General features: G+C 37.9%; 1 protein-coding gene across 3 annotated transcripts; it reads left to right on the forward strand.

The window, feature by feature from the left end:
• The first annotated feature begins 375 nt into the window (after positions 1-375).
• On the forward strand, positions 376-19,714 carry DCLRE1A (DNA cross-link repair 1A). 3 transcript variants are annotated; one of them, XM_009973001.3, is made up of 9 exons: positions 376-1,401; positions 2,974-4,500; positions 6,427-6,560; positions 7,733-7,851; positions 9,530-9,673; positions 10,595-10,740; positions 11,799-11,953; positions 18,126-18,267; positions 18,946-19,714. In XM_009973001.3, exons 1-9 carry the CDS (start codon positions 984-986, stop codon positions 19,110-19,112), a joined length of 2,952 nt encoding a protein of 983 aa, XP_009971303.3. In that variant the 5' UTR covers positions 376-983; the 3' UTR covers positions 19,113-19,714. The 3 variants fall into 3 exon arrangements, with proteins under 3 accessions (XP_009971303.3, XP_032844631.2, XP_032844632.2); XM_032988740.2 differs by having other exon boundaries at positions 18,126-18,278; positions 18,946-19,094; XM_032988741.2 differs by having other exon boundaries at positions 1,343-1,412.
• The last annotated feature ends 1,380 nt before the right edge of the window (positions 19,715-21,094 follow it).

Below are 21,094 nucleotides of genomic sequence, written 5' to 3' on the forward strand. Positions count from 1 at the left end.
TGAAGAGAATCCCTAGCGGTGATTCCAGCTCAGCAGATTCAACACAGCCTGCTTTTTCCCGCCCAGTTCCTTTTTTATTTTTAAGTGGAGTAGAGGTGAAAAATAAAGCAATACCGGGACAAAGTCCAAACAAGGTGCCAATAACTTAAGTGTGGGATTTTTTTTTTTTGGCGGGCGGGGGGGTGCGCGTTGTGAAAGAAGCGGAAAGCTGGGCGATAGCCGCGGTGACGAAGCTGCGGAAGCGAATGCGTTGCTGCGGCGGCGGGCGGCTGAGAGGCGCCCGCCCGGGGAGCAGCCCGCGACCCCCGGTGCCCGGGGAAGGAGGCCGTGGGGAAGGAGGCCGTGGGGAAGGAGGCCGTGGGGAGGAAGGCCGTGGGGAAGGAGGCCGTGGGGAGGAAGGCCGTGGGGAGGAAGGCCGTGGGGAGGCAGCCGGCCTCGGTTCCCGCGGCAGGAGCCGAGCAGGGGGCCGCTGGTGGCGGGAAGCGCGGTCCCTCCCCGGTGCCGGCGATCGGCCTTCGCCGTCTGGTGCTTCCCGGCAGCGACCCCGTAGCTGAACTCTTCGCCGTTTTTTTTTTTTCAAATCTTTCTGTTTCGGGGCAGCGAGGTGGCAGGCAGGGAAGCGGGGCCAGCTGGGCTTCACCTTCCGAGGCCGGCTCGGGTGCTTACGGGGAGGGGGCGGAGGGGGGTAGCTGAAGGAAATGGCTCGCTCTGCATCCTACAGACTCAGGTTTTATTTAGCAAAGGTAATTACAAGTACCCAAAGAGGCGCTCATTAAATTATTTTTTAGGATTGGATCCACCATGCTTCTGTCCCATCACGGACTGCTGTTTGGTGTGTGGCCCAGTGTTGCTTTTTTAAAATGGAGTTCAAGTGCTTTTCTTCACATAGTGAAGGGGGGAGGGAAGAGAAGACACACTAGTGTAAGGAAAGATAGATTTGTGAACTGTTGCTTGAAAGAAAGGAGAATATTTCATGTGTTGCCATGTCTGAAGATGCTTTATTGGAAGAGGACATTTGGGAGTATAAATCCATTAGGAAGCAAAAGCATCAGAGTAAATCAGAGAGCATCTCTACACCTGTGGAGAAAGTAAGTGATGGCAAGTGCAAGCCAAAAAAAAAGAGAAACAGAAGGAAAAAAATATCCGTAGAAAAAACTGATACACTTCAGAAAACCGAGCAGAGATCAAGGCTAAATCAGGATGTAGATCAATGTACAGATGACAGTATTGTGCACTCCCAGGAAAGTGTGAGTAGCCTGACGGAACAGAGCTCACGGAATGCAAAGCCTGTTCACGATGGATACTGCCCCAGCTGCCAGATGCCTTTCTCTTTGCTATTGGTCCAGACGCCTCGGTGGCATGTTGCTGAATGTTTGGATACTCCAGGATGCGTTGAAAAAGGTATGAACAGGGTAAGAAAAAAAACCTTCAGAGAAAAGTTAAAAACTCCTCACACAATGTTGCTGTAACCTTGGTTTTCATATTTAGTTCAAAATCAGATGGTAGTTGATATGATTTTTAGAATGTTATTTCTGATAATTTATCAGTATTTTCATATGAGATTTTTGGTTCTTTGTGAAGAACATGGAAATCTCATATCAGAATCTAATCTCAAAGCAGTGATAAACATTTGTGGTTGTTTATCAAGCTCCAGTTTCAGTAATTTCTTGAACAAATTGAAGGTGTATATTTGCCATTTTAAAATAATGGAACCTGTTTCAATTACTAAATCAGTGTCAGGGAAAAAACCTCCTTCAATTAGGAGGCTGCTACTTTTGACACCAAATTTATTTCTCCTTGAGTATAAATTTTGTTATCCTGTATCCACGGTGCTGTGTGACTTGTCCAGTTGTCCATGGACAGTTGGAAGCTGAAATCAGTCTGTTAGGCCAACTTAATTGAAATGTTGGTCCCAGATCCAGGAAGCTTTAAAGGTTTTATACAGAATTCTGTATGAACGTTCCTGTATCATAGGGCAATGCAGTTTTATTTTGAGCTGTGTATGAGAGGGATAAAATTGACTCATTCCAATTGCTAGTTTCATGTGGGGGAATACTAGTGTTTGAACAGGTCCAGGTATCCAACTTATGTTCTTAATACACCTCATAACTTTTGAAAAACAGAAAACATACAGTCGGGAAACTTGATTAAAGGCTGTTTAGGTTACACAGTCACTTTTCTTTTTATATCTTTGTAACTTTCCTTGAAGTTTCTTCTTCAGAACAATGAAATGTGAGCCCTTTAATCTCAGTTTTGGCAGTGGTTTTAATTGAAGGCAGGTGTGTTAACAGCTTGTTTCCATCTCTTACTCCCGTAATTTCTTACTCCCATAATTAACAAATGAAAAATCTTTCTGATTGATTTATGCATTCACCTTAAAATCCTCAGAAGTGAGGCTAGCAAACGCTCAACAAAAAAGGCTTAGGGAACAGCCATAGTTTTTTTTTGCTGGCATCTCAATCCTTAATACTTTCATCACCTACGTAAATACTTTTTTTTTTTTTTTAATTGAATGTGTAACCCAGTAGACAACTTGAAATGCAATTTCAGGTTGATTCAGAACTTACATTTGGTTTGTTTTGAAACATATCTGCTGGCCTTTTCTGGTGCTACTGCTCTGAGCTCATTGCTTGCACATGAGACAATTCTGAGCTAGAAGCCATATGCTTACATTAGCACAGCGCTGAAACAGGGTTTAGTACCCTTGTTTTTAGGGGGCTGTATTAATTCAGGAATAGTGCTGTATTAGCAGGAACAGTTTGATTTTAGGCTGGATTCTCATTTCTAGCCAACTCAGGGCAGTAGGCCTCGGCAGCTTGAAAATTACTTTTTACTTGTGCCTTCTATCCTCCAACAGCTGCATTTATAAGAAAAGACTTTTAAATTATGTGTATTGTGTGATTTTTATTTTAATAATTATGCCAACCATATTTGCAAAGATATTAATGTTACTTCTCTGTTTATTTTTCATAGAGTGTCCTGATGGTTTACTGTGCACGTCCACCATTCCGTCTCACTACAAGCGTTATAGCCATTTTCTACTTGCAGCAAGCAGGGCAGGAGATTATCTTGAAAATTCTTCAGCAAACACTTTGGAGAGGAAGATGACATGTTCTACTGATGCAAAGCCCAGCTGTTCCCCAAGTCATGTAGAGGAAATTTCACAGAATGAGAAACCATCTAATAATGTAAAAAATGTCCTGAATGACTGTACATTGATGGTACAGAGTTCACCGCAAATTAAGTCTCTAAATGTAATCGGTGAAAGTACTTCCTCTTTTGCAGATGTTGAAAAGCCTCAACAGACATTTCATCTTACACAGACCACTGATAATAGTTGTAAATTTGAGTTTTATGACTTTGCATCCTCTCAAGAAAGTGGAACAGGAGAAGATCTGTGTAGTCGGAAAGATACAGATCAGCCAAGTCTACTACAATCAAAAGCAGACTTCAGTGACTGTGAAATTTCTTATTCTCCACTGAGCACTTTTGAGGAAAGTGAAGAGGAAACTGAGGAAGAGGAGAAGAAAGTAAAACTATCACAAAATAATTCTGTGGTGTTTAAAACATTTGATGGACTTCTCTTACAGCAGAAGCCTCAGTATGAGGATACCAAAATGGGAAATTTCATAATTAAAAAAAAACACTGTGAGAAAGTAAATACATTGAACCTTCTAGATCATAGCATAAAAACTGTTTCTGAGAGTCACATGAACAGCAAGCTCTGTAATTCAACATGTGTAGATAATCAGCATCATCAAGAGGTGCTAGCCAGTGTGTCTTCTTGTCCTTTTAATTCTGAGGAGGTTGAACAGCCAAAATTTATTTCCTCTGCTGCTAGAGCAGGTAACACAGAATCAGAAGATACTGGTGCTTGTGCTTTGGATTCTGCATACATGAATTTTACTGAGGCATCACCACTGCTAGTCAGAGAAGATGCTGGGTCTCTTCTGGCACAGAAAAATAATGTTTTGAGGGATCCAAGTAACATTTTAACTAATGCAGGTAAAATGACTGCCAACGCAGAAAAAACAGCTTGTCAGGAGAGTCTGCGGTCAGTAGTGAAGAAAGAAGAAAACCTTGATACAGCTGCTGTGTGCTTTCCCAGCACTGTTTCTGAAACAGTAACATCTCTTTCTTTAGCAAACACAAATGCCAAATCCAGTTCTGCCAAAGAACTCAAACAAATGGACATTGGTGTTTTCTTTGGGTTAAAACCCAAAGTAAAAGAGGAAAGCAAAGGAGAGACGTGTTTGAGTGAGGGAAAGCAGATATCAAGCTCAGAATCTCCCAATGGAAGGAGGCCCAGACAGCAGAAAAGGAAAGCTGAAGGGTCTGTGGAAGATGTAGAACTGGTTACAGAAAGTTCAAATAAAAATGGAGCCTTTTCAGGTGTAAGTTTTGGTGGCCAGCAAAGGTGGAGAAAAAAATTTAAAGAATTATCTACTACAGGTGAAGGAACAAGAAAAAAACACTGCCCTTTCTACAAGAAAATACCAGGTGAGGGGCAACTTGCTTTTTGTAGATGTTAACTAATTTTGGCTTGAGTTTTGTATTTTTTTTTTTTCTAATTTTAGACTTCAATATTCTTCACTCTTCATAACCATTCACACTGCAGCTCATAATGAATTTTCTTTCCTCCATCTAAGTTGATGAAATCTTGTGTAGGTGCAGATCTTGAAAAGAAGGTGATTGCAGAACCAGTCAGCAACGGCTGAAAATAGTGAAATACTTATCTCAGGAAAATTATTTCAAGGATTGACTTCTGAATGTTTTTGACAGAATGAAAAACATAAGCAGTATGAAAAGATGGATCTACTTTCTTAAATGATTTTGATTATATATATTTTAATTAGGAATGTTAATATTCACTCCTAATTTTTGAACTTAATCTTTTACATCACTTCAGTTGTGCCTGAAAATAGGGCTGTTAATAGCAATTATTTCATTACACTAACTTAAAAGAATTGGGCTTAATTTTGCATATAAGATTCAGTAGTATTAGAAATATGATTTACTACCACTGTGAAAACAAAGAAATTAAAACTAATCAGGAGAGTTTAGTTAAGGAAACAGCCAAGAATTTCTCAGAATCTCCTCAAGCAATGACATAAATCAGAGGATGATGGATCAGCAGTCTAAAAAGCTTCAGATCCTCACAGTTCTGTTTATCACTGAAGAATTGTCTTAGTCTTGGGTAGATATTTGAGGAAGTCAAGTAGAAATATTTTAGTGATCCTAAGTGCCAAGGTGCTGCTTGCATAGTGACTTGTAAGTCTTTGTGAGGCTATACCAATATCATGGATTCCATTGGCTTAGAGAATTTTCCATATATAAAAAATTTGAAGAGCAGACTCCAATGCCTACAATACAATTTTAAAGTTGTTTTGGTTTTGTCTGTATTATGTAGAATTCTGAATTTTGTTACTACATTTGAAATATATTTGACTGTATTTTCTGCGTTGCTGATGATATTTGTCCCCATGTCTTAGTACAATTCAGCTTTCCTGAAGTTTTGTCTCAAACACTTGGTGATGTTTTGGTTTGTGATTTTTAATTATCAGACTGCTATGTTTTTTGGAGTTGCAAATATGTGACTTTTTAGCCTCAAGTAAATAGAACTAGTTCTAGTTCTCCTAGAAGATTTGGGAAATTTGCATAATGTAAAATGAAAAATATTTTAATGCCACCAGGTGAATTAGTTCTATGCACTATTTGGTGGTTTTAAGAAACTGTAACCCAATGTGAAACTGTAACCCATTTGTTGGTATGTTTACATTTTAAAAAAGTTACATTTGCAGAAGAAAGAGCTATCTTCCATACAGCTGTCTTTATGCAACATCTTTATACAAACAGCACCTCATTGAAAGTGTACAATGGCAAATCAGTCACGTTTCATCTCAGCAGATACATTCAAAGACTCTAGATTGCTTGCTTGATAATTATATGGTAGAATGTTTTAAGAGGAATATTAAATGTAGAAAAATTGAAAAATTGCAGTTTGACTGCAAAATGCATTGTGTTATGCTGTGGTTATCTTTTATTCTGTGTTAAGATGTTGGTGTTAGATTTTAATCTACATCAACTTTTAAAAATACCTGCTGAAAGCAGATAAATGTCTTTTATTTGCTTAACCAGTTTCCATCTGTGGAGGGTGGCAGCTGAACGACATACTTTGGAGGCCTGTGAAAGTTTTTGTGTGTGGAGACTTTGTCACTAACATAATAATTTAACAATTTTTTTTGTGACTGTTGACTCATGCGCAAACCATGCTCATCTTTAAATGGCTCCTTCAACTGTATGCAGTGCAACTGTATTCCTTTTTAATTTTAAAGAAAGGAAAAAGAACAGAAGGAAAATTTAATCAGAAACTTGTTCTGAACTATGCATGTTTACTGACTGGCTTCTCTTCCCTTCTTGTTGTAGGAACTGGTTTTACAGTTGATGCCTTCCAGTATGGAGAAATTGAAGGCTGCACAGCTTATTTCCTTACTCATTTTCACTCTGATCACTATTGTGGGTTAACAAAAAACTTCATGTTTCCAATCTACTGTAATAAGGTAAGATTTCCAAGATTACTAGATATTGTCAAATCCCTATTTATAAAAATAATAATTTTTATACTGATGAAAGTAAGTAGAAGATTAGATGTTCCTTTGTTGGGTCAGTTAGGCACAGTGGATATGTGTAGGGGAATTTGGGTTTCCCTTATGAGAAATTCTTACCCTTATTTGAAGGATGAAGAAGATTAGTGAAACTCCCCTGTCTAGTTACCATGAAAAAAATCACGTTTAAAAGGATGTTTAGAGGTCATATAGACCAATCTCCTGCACAGTATGGGTCTAACTTCAAAGTTAGATCAGACTGCAGAGAGCCTTTGTCTGTCAAATTTTGAAAACAGGACAGATTCCTCTGTGTACCCTTGCAATCTGTTGCAGTGCTTACCCACTCTGAAATGTTTTCCTAATATACGATTGAAATGTCCCCTTTTGCAACTTGAGATTGTAGCTTGTTCTTTTTGTGTGCATCCCGGAGAAGAATCTGGCTCCATCTTATCTATAACTATTCGAGTGATGGAAGTCTGAAATCAGATTCCACTTAAGCCATCTCTTCTCCACATTAAGTAAATGGAGTTGTTTTAGCCTGCTCCTGCATGTCCCGTGCTTGAGGCTGCTGAGTGGCCAAGACTGCCATTAGCTATCATATGTCCAACGAACTCTTCTTTACCTGTAATGTGGTAGGGCACCTTGTCTAATCAACCCATTCAGAACCTGCATCAAAAAAACTATTTCTGATTTACACTGGAAGTCTCCTGCAGTGCTTGTGTCCCATGTTGCCCTTCCAGTAGATGTTGGGGTGACTGCAGTCCTCTGTGGTAAGACCCAGGGCTTGTGACCTGGCAACTTCTTCACTTGTTTAAAGAAGGCTTTACCTACTTCTTCTTTTTGACTTGCCAATCTGTAACAGATGTTATTCTCCTTGTTTGCCTCCTCTCTGATTCCATTCCATAACCTGTTGACAGGCTTTTAAAAGTTTGCTTTTTTTAAGACATCTTTTTTTCAGTTTGCTTTTTGAGAGGTGAAATGCTACTGAAAGGCTTGATTATACCCAGGATCTCATAGTTTCTCTCTAAGCCAGACAGTCTGGCTTTGAGAGCCTTTGTTTCTAAAATAAACAAGGGCTTTTTTTAGATTTTGTTCCTATTCCATATTAAATCCTTTCCTTGTTACAGATAACTGGCAATCTGGTGAAGAACAAGCTTCGAGTCAAAGAGCAGTACATCCACGTGCTGCCAATGGACACAGAATGTATAGTGAATGGGATCAAAGTGTTGTTGCTCGATGCCAATCAGTACGTATCATTGCATTTGTTGTGGAATATTTGTATGTATAGAATATTAAAGATAAACTGTATCTGTACAGCTATTTAGGTTTTCATGATTTTTAGGTTTCAGTCGATCTGAAAAAATAAGTGTGAAAATACTTCACATTCCTGAGTTGGCTTTTTCACTTTGGAAGTGAATTAGGCATGTAGGAGTCTAAATTTCTTGCAAGTAGATAGGTTTTGAAATAGGTGAATTATCTGTGAAAATGATACTTAGGTTTTTTGATAATTTTAACTTTATTTTGTTTGCTTGTAATGAGTACATAGGGTTAGCCACTTATAGCTCCATAATTTTTAATCTTGTAGAGAGTTTGAATGACTTTTCTAGTGATCTGGACGCTTTCATTTTTGGTGTCTAGTTGGGAACATTCTAGATATGATTATCAGATATGTTAGGTTTCCGTAGCTTCAACTGGAGATAGGGAAATCTTCAGCTAAAGAAAAATGTGGTACTTTGGATCCTGTGAGAGACAAAACCTAGCCAACATTTTCAAAACTGAACTTCAAAGAAAAGCCTGTTGAAGTCTGGAACAAGTCTTCTCCTGGATTTGGTGATAACGGGTGAGATTTTTGTCCATTATGCTGGCACTATGTGCTAATGCTGGATTTAAAGTTCAGTAGTACCTGACTTCCAGCTCTGTGCTCTTGCAGTTCTGCCTCTTGGTACCTTATTTGGCTACAGGCTAGAGGAAGAGTCCTTTCGCTGAAGTATATATTGAAACACAGCACTGTGCACAGCAGTTTGAATATTACTTATCATAGGATTTGTTTATAGTTGGAGAGATAAGATTCCATCAAGACCTTTGAGAACCCTTTCTGGGAATGAAGGAAGCCTTGTTGCTTATATAATTTGGACTCTTCTCATTTTTCCTGTTTGTCTCTCTGATCCTCTTCTTTAATTTAAAAGGCATATAAACCTTAGGTACAAAGTTCAACTTCTTGGAGGGTTCACCAATTCTGTCATTTTAGCTCTGATTCATGCCAGTTTTTCTTTTTTTTTTTTGAGATTTCATTTACCCTTTACAGATGATTCATGTCCAAAATAGTCCCACTCTGGTTTTCCAGTCTGAGCTCTTGCCCTTCAGACAGCTTTGTCGAGGAACCACAGAAGGTGCAATGGATTTGCTGGGGCCAGTAAGAGAATTGTACTTATAACCAGGGAATTCTGGATGGAGGATAGTGTTTAAAACCTGCAAATAGAATTTAAAAGGAAACGCTTCAGTAAGTCCTGCAGGAATGAAGATGCATCTGCAATAATACAATTCTGTTTCTTTTGAATAAGAATGCTGCTTCTCTTTGGTGTGCTGTTTCCCCTTTGAATCAAGTAATAGAGCCTCAGAGATTGCAACTGAGGCAGCATCCCAAAAAGGCAGTTAATGCTTGATTACTTCACTGGTGGTGTGGTTTTTTTCTTCTCTCCATCTCAGCTGAGGACTCAAGTCAAGCTTGTCTACAGCCATAAGATTAGTTTCAGAATTCCTTTAGAAATTGGGAAATTTCTAGCTAAATTAGGCTGCAGAGTAGCTGTGATTTAAAATGCTGTTCTGCACACCTTTCTGCTGCTGAAGGGTGGTGTATCTCATAAGGCAGTTTATCAGTATAGAGAATAACAATTTGTGTGGGGTTTTTTGTTTGTTTGTTTCAGTTGTCCAGGTGCAACAATGATCCTTTTCTGTCTACCAAGTGGATCTGTGATTCTTCACACAGGAGACTTCAGGGCAGATCCTTCTATGGAGCGCTACCCTGCTTTGATTGGTCAACAAGTCCACACCCTTTACCTTGATACCACGTAAGTTGTGTTTAATTTTATTTTTTTTTTAATATAACCCTCTTTTCTGTTTAGTAAGACTTTATATGAACCAAATAAATGCAAGCATAAATGACATTACTGTTTTAACACTTGTTAGTTCTAGTTAGTGTTGAATAAAAACAGATATTTATTGAAAGTCCATGTATGTCTAGCTTGTTCATCTGTTATGCTGTTACATAAGAGAATAAAAGTGGGCTGTAGAAAAGGTGCTAAAGTATTTTCTGAGATGACCTTATTATTTATAAGTGGTATTAAATTCTGTGTGTCAAAACTCATACATTAAGTGTTCAGCTCTAAAACAAGAGGTTCATGGAACACTGGTTTTATGTGGATTCAGTTCTATTATGAAAAAGAGTGTGGGGGAATTCAAAGAGTGAAAGAATGCCAAATGGTTAAATCAGTTGTCCAGGTTTCCATTAGACCTTTCTCTGACTCATGTATATGAAATTGTTTTTCTGTGTATGATGACTAATGCCCAGCTGCAGTATTTTCTTTCTGTTCCATATGTTTCTGTGAATGAATAATGCCTTATGTTATGTTTTTTGTGCATGACAAAAATAGACATAAGGATGCAATTAGTATGTCGTACAAATATCTAGCTTGAAAGAGCACTTGGTATTTATAGAGGAAAAAAATGCAGAATTGAGTGTCAGTGTCAGACAAGTGAAAAGTTGTAGAGAAAGAGTGATATACTCAATGCAAATTTTATTGCAACAGTTTCATCCGGGCGCCTTAGTGGTTTCTAATAAATAGCTTTCAAGTAGACTGAAATTATAGAGAAGGTTAACATCTTTTTCATTACTTTCTTATTGTATATATGCAGTTTTGAGGGCTGCCTTGGTAAATTCAGATGTCTCCCATCTTGTGTAATGAAGTGTGTATCTTGTTCCCATGCCCCAGATACTGTAGTCCTGAATACACTTTTCCTTCTCAACAAGAGGTTATCCAGTTTGCTGTCAATACTGCTTTTGAGACAGTGACTTTAAACCCGCGCACTCTAGTTGTCTGTGGCACCTATTCCATTGGAAAAGAAAAAGTTTTTTTAGGTATGTAAAAAAAGTGTACTGGATCAAATAATAAATATCTAAATCAGTGTTAAAAGACCTTTTTAATGAAGATATAAATGGTCACTTAGTCCTGATCATCAGATATTGTGTAAAGAAATTAAATATATTTAATAATCTACTGTTATTTTTTTAACTTTCTAATCAATGTTTTAACTTACTGAAAGAATTGTTTTTCTGCCATGTTTCTAAACCCCTGGAATATACAGAAGGCCTATTTGGATACTAAATGAATGAACCTATTTAACTGATTGTGGTGAGAAAACTGCTCATGGCAATTAAAAAAACCCACAACTATAAATGAGGTCTTTATGACATTTTTGTTGTTAATAAATTCATGTTGTCAAGAAACAGCAAAGGGATATAATTATTCTTAAACTTCTATTTTGCTAACATTTTTTTCTTCCAGGGTTATATTATATATTTTTCTAAACATTCATAGCGATCGGTTTTAACAAAATCAATTTTAACAGAGCATTCCCCAAACCAAAGCACGTCTTTTCTGATTTAATGAAAATCTTGCGTGCTGTGCTTCTCTCAGTTACAGTATTAGGAATCAATATGATTGCCCAAATGTATACTCTAGAGCAGGCAGCTGTGTACCTTTTGTGCTTTTGAGTATGTTTAAAGTCATAAATACAAGACTGACTTTCACCAAAATTTAGTCTGTCTTTAACGTGGGCTGTTGGTCACATATTCCAAAAACTGCACATGTTTCTTGGCATCTTTCAAATAAACACCGGTTCTCTTCGGTAACATTCTACCAAAGAAATATGACTTGGAACTTATCAAAGTACTACTGTGCTCTTTCCAGTTGTCATATACAATTCTGCTGGTAAAATGTAGGAACCAGAGCTTTTTAACAGCCATTAAAGGTTTCTCTTCTTAATTTTAGAATATGAAACACTGTATCCTGTTGAATATGGACTTTTTTCATCAGCAAAAATGATAGAGTGCAATAATTAGGAATATCACTAAAACAAGCACAAAATGAATTCATAATTTTCTTTATCTGATTTCTTCCTGATTAATTCCTAAAGCAATTGCTGAAGTTCTGGGCTCAAAAGCAAGTATGTCCCGTGATAAGTACAAAACACTGCAGTGCTTGGAGTCAGCAGCTGTTAATTCCCTCATCAGTATGGACTGGGATGGTACTTTGCTTCATGTTCTTCCCATGATGCAAATTAATTTTAAGGTAAGCTCAGAAAATATCCTCTGTTGATTAACCTTCTGGCTAATCTTACTGTTGGCTCCTCCCAACCAATGTTGTGTTTGGTGCTTTTTAACATCTTGTCAGGTCATATTTATTTAGTAAAGTTTTGACATGTAGCAATACGTTGAAAATGAAATGCAATTAAACATTAATATCTGTCTCCAAACATGATGCACAGAAAGTGTAATTTCACTTCAGTGTGGTGCTTCTACAAGATAAGATGCGGTTTGTTCAAAGGCTTGCTCTTTGCAGGCCTTTTTGAAGTAGGTTTATGTAATGACTGCAGGATCTGTCCTATTAGCAATTAATGTATTGTGACATGGAGTCCCTGTTGTTTTCAGCCTGTCTTTTACCTGGTATGATGTAGGAGAAGACTAAAACGATTTTCTGCCTGTGAGTGTCTCTGTTTTGAGGCAGCCTGTGAACGAGGCCAACTTCCAGTCTGGTGTTTGATAAAAAAGGAATAAGCTTCTCCATGTTCCTCTCGGTTCAATTTCCATGTATTTATAATCACATTTTAATCTTTTAAAAGAATATTCTCTCTGTGCTGAAGGTTTACATGGGGATATGGATACTTGAAAGTCAATGAAAACTCACACATAAACAAGTACACGCAGTGAGTGAATTGAAGGACACATCATATATACACATTAGTTTTTCCACACACAATCTTCTCTCATATTTGAAGCAAAAGCAAGTATAGCAGTTTATTTTAAGACATTGTTTCATCTAAGTTGACTTCAAATGTACATTTCAGTTGAGATTTGAGACAGCAGGTTGTTGTTGTTGAGAGTTTTTGTGGGAATTTCTTAGTTAGGAAAGGTGACTAATGCCTGGGGGGGAAAGTTTTTCTAAATAGACTACAAAATACAGAATGGCACTAAGGCAAAGCAGCAGGCTCTAGATTAAAGGTAGCCTGGGAGAAAGAGAAAAATAGTGGTCACTTACGCCTTACAGACTTGGATTCATTTTCCTGCTTTGCTTCAGGCCTGCTGTGCCATCTCAAGCAAATCCTTCAGAGCAAGATGGTATTTAGCTGCAGGACCTGTCAAGGTCAGAGCTGACCTAAAAAGGAGAAAAAGAGGCTATACGATTTGGATGGGAGCTGCAGGAGATGGAACTTAATATCTTAATGTTTTAACGTTGTTCTATAACCTTTTCCATAGTGGGGCAGAAAATGAGTAATGGAAATGTGTATGGATTTATTTTTAATGTGTTGTGTTGTCTTAAACAGCAATATATTTTAGTTCCTTCTGCAGATTTTTGGGTCATTATGTGATCCCGCTGTCATGTGTCCCAGCCTGTATGGAGTACTCGCGTAGTTGGACTTTTTCAGGCAGAAGGTGTGATTATACAACAAGGATGTCTAGATGGCCTTACTTCTTGGAGAGTGGCAGTTGTATTGTGGGCAGGGTCTCGTCTCTGAGAGCAGGAGGTGCTAGACAAATCTACAGTGTGCCAGAAGTGATGCCGGGACCCTGGAAAGGGCCAGGGAAGATTAAAGACACAGTGGCGGACAAGAGTCCTGGTGTAAGAGCCATGGCCCTCTGTACTGGGGCTTTGACTTCATGTGTGAAGTTGTTGGAATGTGGTCTCACACTGTCATTAGTAATTCTGTGTCCACGTAAGATAGGCATGCTAGGTAGACTTCCAGAGTGCTAAACATGGTGCCGGTAGCTAGATGAATGCCCAGGTGGAATGTAGTATCAGTGAAACATGGAGAATGTTAAATGCTTAAAGATGAGTTCATGTCCAGTTGTTATTTCTGCTCCAGCAGCATTAGTAAATGTGATCTCAGAAAAAACAATATTTTTAAGAATAAATTATCTGATCACTTGTAATCTTGTTCTAGTTGAAGAATGATGAATGTTATCATCCTGGTTTTGCAGACCATGTAAATGTTGTTGTCATCTCCAGTTGCATGTTTTTGTCTTGTACTGGATTATACAGGTTTTGTCCTGAATTACTGGCTCATTACTGGGAAAGCCAGAATTTTTTAGTGATCCTCATCATTAAATGCCAATGCCTTTGTTATCTTCTGGGTCTCTCCTACCTCTTCTGTTCTATTTGATCCCTAGCCCTACTCAAAACCACAATTCTACCTCTTAATTTGGGCTAATTTCCTGCTCCTGTAGTTTCAGCTGTGAACCTACAAATCCATGAAATCCTTATGCAAGTATTCTCAGTCAAAAGCTCAGATTCAGTCCTTATTTAGTAAACTGAGTACGTTTGTGATCTTGTACATCAGTCACCTTTTTAGTAGCATGCAAATAGCGAAACCCTGATGGTATATTGTAGCATCAGCTGGAAGCCCCAGTTTTATACCCTTTTTTTGCCTGTTACACTCTTTACTAATAGAAAAAAAACCCCTAAACCTGCCTGTGCATCAGGCTTGATAGTTCTAAAGAACTGTATGCATGATTTTTTTTGCCATTTATTACTGAAAAACTGCTGTAGTCTGTTTCTAGATAAAGAACCAAAAAAAGCTGTATAAAGTATGTGTGCTTACCACAACCGAAGCCTAGTTTGCAGTAACTGTTGAAAAGCTGTACCTGCCAAGGAAGGCTTCCATGTTTCCATAGCTGACTGCTCCCAAGACTAAATCTGGGTGCCTCCAGCTTTCCTTTCTATCCTGAATAGAAAGGAAATGAAATCATTGTTTTGAGATGCTCCTGCATATACATCGCAAGCTTTGTGCTGTGATCAGGGGCTTTCTTTTTTTCTCCATCACTGAGTCTCCAGATCGCTGGAAAGTTTTATGATTTTTTTATTTTTAAATTGATATTTTTTTGAGTGCATATTCAGGAATTTTAGAAATATTTTTGCAGTCTCTATGTTGTGAATATTTTTTCCTTTTGGTGGTATTGTCCAGCCGTTTAATTCCAGTTTTGGGGCTATCTGAAATCTACTTTTTTCCATGTTGATTTTCAGGAGTAATATGAAGTAAGTCTTTTCATTTTGGAGTCAGCTGTTTCATTATTTGTGAACAACTAGCTTAGTTGTTCATGTATGATTTATAAACACTGAATTGATTCAGCAGAGGATGTCATTCACCGAAAAGCCACAGGCACTTAGAAAAGTGCAGAAACCTCTCTGTCTTTCCTTTACTTACCAGAGTTTAAAGACTAAATTTGGTACCTTCTGCCTGGAACTGAAGCAAACAAAAATGGGTAGTGACCATAATTTTTTTAAATCCACTCTGAAAAACAGGTTGATCAGTGAATGTTTTTTTGACAGCTTGAAAGATGATTTTTGTAAACGCACAGCATCGTATGTGCTAGACCCTTGATTTTCTCTTGGCCAAAGATTTGATGACAATAACGTACAGTGCATTTCCCTGTTCTGCCTGAGCTGCCTCGTGTCAAGACCTGCACGTTTATATACACATGCAGCCACACTGAGGGAAACTGTGCTACTTGGCTTGAATGTTTCCATACTTTTTAATCTTCAGATATGTATTTGAATATTGAAATCTGGGCAGTTTTCTATTGCTGCATAAGGAGTTGCCTCACTGTCCCCAAAATATGTTGAAGAGACCAGTTAAAATTTGAGAAGAAAGCATATCTTTTCTGCTTTATAAACTTATATGGATAGTCTCGATTTGTAGTTAGGATGAAAACAGTCCCATTCATAATATTGACTACCTGGCCAGGGATCCCTAGACTTGATGTATTTAATCCAGGCCTTAGGACAGCCCCCTTGAAAAGAGCCAGTACTTGAAATGAGTGTGTTTGGTTAGGGTGTGTGAAGTCTGAAGGGTAAAACTAGAAAGAGCAAGCCATAGGGGATCAGAGACAGCAAAAATACAGTGGCAGAGGAGTAAGATTTTTGTGTTGTTGTATTACTGTTGGAAGTGGTGGGGTTCTTCGTTCATTCAGGGTTTTTTCCTGGGTGTAGCTCTGACTTTCTTAAGGAGCTTGTTTATTAGCAGTTTGATATCAACTTTCTTCAGGTGCTACCTGGGTCAACAGTGAGACGACATGCTGTAGATTCATGTTCTGTATATTCTTAATGAATAACAGTTATAAAAATTTAAAAATTAACATTTAAAAATGCTTTTTATATGTGTGATTTTTTTATTACAATATTTATAAAGTGAACCATTAATTGCTGCAGTATTGCAAGTGGATTTGATATATGAAAAGGAAAAATTTCTGGAAAAAAAAAAAATCAAAGAGATGTGGTACTTCACTGCAATACTTGGGTTTACGCCAATAAAATACAGGGATTGTTGTATGTACAGGTGAATAGCTGTTCTTGAATAAGCCAAATAAGTTTAAGTGGTGGTAGGGCTGATTATAAATTAACTGTTTAATTACATTTGAGTCTTCTACCTTACGGAATCTGTTTGGTTGTACTGCTGACTTCAGCAACTCTATAGATAACAGGCTGTCATGGTGATTGAAGGAGGTTGATTTAGCAATTAAATGTATTTTCCATTTTAAAAGGATGAAGGTTTAGAACAGTGTTGGCTAAAGCAATAAAAGAAATTGGAATGTGTATTTAAAGTAGACTTGTTATGAATGAACACTGTAGTAATTTGTTTTGTGGAAAGGGTCCATCTTTTCTAAAATTCATGCATGGCTCTTTTGCAATAAACCATTTTTTGTAACAGTCAAAAATTGAGGCTTCTGCCACTTGAATATGCAGTGGAAGATTTTCATAGAACTGGGGCCTTCAGGTCTGTGCACCTCTTTTCTGTTGCTTAGCTCAGTAATGTCTCGTACTAGCACTGAGGTGAGATTTTCAAAAGTGCCTGTGATTGAAATGCACAAATAATTTTATAAGATTGAAATTGCATCCTTATTGTGAATGTTGCACACGATTTCTAATAAAATTTGAAAGCAGACTAGCATTGGTTAATGTAATAATCATTGTATTTGAAGTACAGTATTTAGATTTCATTAGAGCAAGAGAAGCAAATATGTGAATTATTACATTAAGATATGTTAATCTTCGTAAAGTTAAGTGTGAAGGAGAATTAGACTGCTACAGTTGTATCTTTAATCTAGTGAAGATCGAGCATTTGCAGTGTATTAACAGTCATGGCAGCTAGCCATAATTCCTGCTGCTGAATGAAACATGTTGTGGTAGTTTTTTTTTTGTTGTTCTTTTATGTGCTTAGTTCGATGGATTCAGTAGGTTGCTACTGGATGTTGTACTGAAGGTGCTGTTAAATGTGACACTGTCACAGGCAGCTTTCTTCTTCCCTGTCATAGTTTTCAAGTATCTGACAGGTTGGTTAGTGTTCTATCACAGCCCATCTATCCCCCTCTCTCCACTTTTTTTATCAGTCTTTTGTATCAGCAGCAGGAAGAGAAATACAAAATAAAGTTTCTGATTTTGAGTTCTATAATCTTGTAGGGCTTTCAAATGGAGAACGTACCTTTAAGATTTTATACAAGACACACGAAAGAGACCTTCTGGTTTTGGTTTGAAATAACACTGACTTGACTTTATGCAGAAATAGGATCGTACATTCCTTATACTTCCCTCTCATCCTTTTCCCGATCTTAGCTTAAACTACATTGAAGGCTAATTGAGCCAACTTGGAAACTTTTTCAAGTTGGTGGGTTTTTTTTTAGAGTGAAGAGATGAGAGGTGGTTTACCTTCCTATCATGAATGGAGATGTGGTAAAGCATGGTTTAGTGTTCAGAGCAATGCACTGGCTTGCTGCAATTTTTGGGGTAATTCACTTAATTTCTGAGGGCTTTTGGGCATAAGCAGATGTCAGGATGTCAGTGGCACTTTTAAATTAACCAGATGATTTTGCACTGAAGCAGGTTTTCACCATCTTTTATCACCACTCAGCTGCAAGAGTGCTGACCTCCACCTGGGAGGAGGAAATGAATGGCGTACAGGGCAAGAGCTATAAGATGATGTGAATATGTCTTGTGTGTTCTGATCTGTCATGCATAGCTGTTAATATGTGTTTATTCAGATGAAGCAATTGAGGTCCTAAGGTACAAGGTACTCTGCAAATGTAAATATTTGTCATTAATAATTTCAAGGCAGATGGTATTTAAAATAAAAAAGTTCATATCAAAACATGAAAATAATATTCAGCTGGAAGTTTTTCTATCATGAAATCTCCAACCTTTAGAATAATGAGCTATTTAATGGGATTAAATATACGCTATATTCTTTTCACAGGGCTTGCAAGATCACTTGAATAAGTTTTCTGAGAATTTTGATCAAGTGCTGGCTTTCAAACCTACTGGCTGGACCTACTCTGATTCATGCCTTTCTCTAGTGGATATCAAACCTCAGACAAGAGGAAAGATCACCATATATGGTATAAGAGTGGTAAAGATTCAGTGCATTTAGTTTTGTGTGGATGATTTTCATATTTTTATTCTGGAAACTCCTACTGTTCATTGTAACCAGTGCTTTTTCTGATAACTCATTGAGAAACTGAACAGATGGGTCTCTCCAGGAGAGATCTGTGAACTGAGTAATTGAGAACACTGTAAATGCAGCTTTTTACATATATTTTGCTCCTGTCTTCCTCTTGCAAATAACAGCCTTTATCTGATATATGTAGAGTCTCCAGGGATGAAATCTTTGCCCGGCTGATGGTGATGTCGGTGCAGTTCTAGGGATTTCACTGCATACCTTACTCATTTGTGAGAGACTTTGGGCCTTCCTCTTCCTCTCAGCTCTTATCAGTGGGTGGAGTTGACTCTCTTAACATTAATTTAACCAAATGCTTCGTGTCACTCAGTTTGCACTGATGAATAACTTGGTAACTTAATGCAATGTAATTTTTCCAGAAGGAAAATCTGAGTTTTCATTTTCCAGAAGGAAAATCTGAGTTTTCATTTTACTTTGGCTATAAATTTTATATCTCAAATATAAATTTAAAAATATGTTATCTAAAGTATTTCTTATCTGGAAGACTTGCAAAAGTATTTAAATATTTTGGCAAGAAGCTAAGTAGACTGACAGATTGCTGTGATTTGTTTCATTTCAGGGATTCCTTACAGTGAACACAGCAGTTACCTGGAAATGAAGCATTTTGTTCAATGGCTGAAGCCACAGAAAATCATCCCCACTGTAAATGTTGGTGACTGGAGAGCCAGAAGCTTGATGGAGAAGCATTTTAGAGATTGGATGATTGAGGGCAGTAGGCATAAATAAATATGAGGAATAAAGTATATTTCAAAGGCGGTAGGCTGGAGTGGGAACTGTAAGTTCCTGTGACTTTGTTTTAACTCCTTTTTCCATGGAGCTTTTTTTAGGGAGGACTAAGATGCCATTCTCCTGAGAAAGCTGAATTTGGGGGGGAAAAAAAAAAAGGCACCTTGCTTTCTCATGTACCTACTACTTATTTTTCTCATAACTTAATAACTTTTTTACAAATGCTTATTTCAAGTTATTTTTATCTTATTCCTTTTTCTCTGATTCTCAGATTATGGAGATGCCCAGATGTTTAATGCTGGGAGAGAAACTGCCTCCAAGTTAATAATTTCTGAAAAAAAGGTATTGTAATAAATTAGATGATATTAAGCTTATGTCACATGCTGTCAATTCTGGCTTCAGAGAATCTCGTTTCATGAGGCAGAACTGGCTGCTGTGATTTAAATCTTGTGAACAAAATATATCTGTGAGAGAGGATTGGCTTGGGCTTTTGCAGCATACATACTTCAGAGAATGATTTTTATACAAGACATTGATATCTATATTCCGCTCAAGATTTTCTGATTTTTAATTTTTTTTAAAAAATAAAGAACCTACATGAAGCCTGTATGTTCTTTCTGAGCGAAATGCATTTCTTTAGCAGCTACAGTACTGAAATCTGAGAAACCTGCCTGTAATATCTTTGGTGAGTGTTCTGTATATGTTGGTTGTGTAAGATTGCTCCTGTGTGCTGGTAGTGCAAGTTCTCAGCCCGTGGTCGAAGCACGGGCATGGTTCTGCTCCATGTAGTCCCCTGCAATGCATTTTGGTTTGCAGGGACATACGTACAGGTTTGTTACTTGACTTCTGGAAAAACAGGAAAGGCAAATATTAGTACTGGCAGCAGAAAGGTAAGTTTCATTTTGCATTTTTTCCCCTGAATCCTACCAGATTATCAGTGCTGCTTTTCCTGTGTCTACTTGGTATTTATGATACTAAAGTATGTGGTTGCATGCAGACACACTAGTATAATTTTAAGCACTAAAATAAAAAAACGTTCCAAACTTCCAGGACTTATAAAAAGTTGCATCATGCATAAGAAATCATCTCCCAACCCTCCAGAAGAGCTCATCTGAAAACTTCAATGCCATTTTTGTTGGGAAAACATTTCTTTAACAGTTAGTGTAAGTATAAACAGATCTTCATCTTTGAGTGATGAGCTCTGTAATGTGAAGTCACTTTTTCTGTCTTCTGAGTGAAGTATCTGTACAAAACTCTGATGGGAAAAAAAGTTCATGTACTGATCCAGAACTCTTTGAGAACATTCACTGAAATACGGCACTGTTTTTATTTTACATAATGCATTATGATAGCTCTCCTTATGGCAAGAACTGCTAACTGTCTTGGATTGGCATGCTCACTCCTGGAATCCCACTCCTTGTTGGAGTAGGTGTGTGAAGAATCTTGTACAGCCCTTGCGAATACTGAACCTGAATTGATGCCATCTAGCTGATGAATCGCTTTTTGGCCTCCTGAGTTTTTTTCCTGACTAATTGTGCACCACGTATGAGCAGCTGGAGTAAGCACCTCAAAGTCAAAATGTTAATCACAGTTCTGACATCTTGCTTCCGTGGCTGCATTTCCAAGAACGAGTATCCCTGCAGGGAGTGAGTGTTCGTGAGGGCTCTCAACACGCAGATGCTGCTACAGGTCTGCGGTTCCCTTAGTTAGCCTGCGTGCGAGTGGCAACACAGAACCAAAATAATCCGGCTTTCAGTGCAACTGGTAGGTGTGAGACACCACCTGTGACTCTTTCCTTCCTGCTCTGTTTGTACCCTGTTACCCAGAATAAAGGGCTGGGGTTTTTGTTTTTTGGGTTTTTTTTTTTTTTTTTGCTTTTAAAAGCAAACTTATTTCTGAAACTAACCACAAAAATGATGTATCTTGGAAGACACTGACATTGGCATCTGCTGGAGTGACCCAGTTAATACCGCCCTGATTTG

Source organism: Tyto alba, unplaced genomic scaffold (assembly GCF_018691265.1).
Source record: "Tyto alba isolate M040663 unplaced genomic scaffold, T.alba_DEE_v4.0 Super-Scaffold_1, whole genome shotgun sequence".
Taxonomy (NCBI): domain Eukaryota; kingdom Metazoa; phylum Chordata; class Aves; order Strigiformes; family Tytonidae; genus Tyto; species Tyto alba.

What these genes read in the sequence shown, in the direction of transcription:
- DCLRE1A (XM_009973001.3), top strand. Translation starts at nt 984, where the DNA reads ATGTCTGAAGATGCTTTATTGGAAGAGGACATTTGGGAGTATAAATCC. An exon ending in TCCAGGATGCGTTGAAAAAG is followed by an intron (nt 1,402 to 2,973) that starts GTATGAACAGGG and finishes TATTTTTCATAG; the next exon opens with AGTGTCCTGATGGTTTACTG. An exon ending in ACCCTTTACCTTGATACCAC is followed by an intron (nt 9,674 to 10,594) that starts GTAAGTTGTGTT and finishes CCCATGCCCCAG; the next exon opens with ATACTGTAGTCCTGAATACA.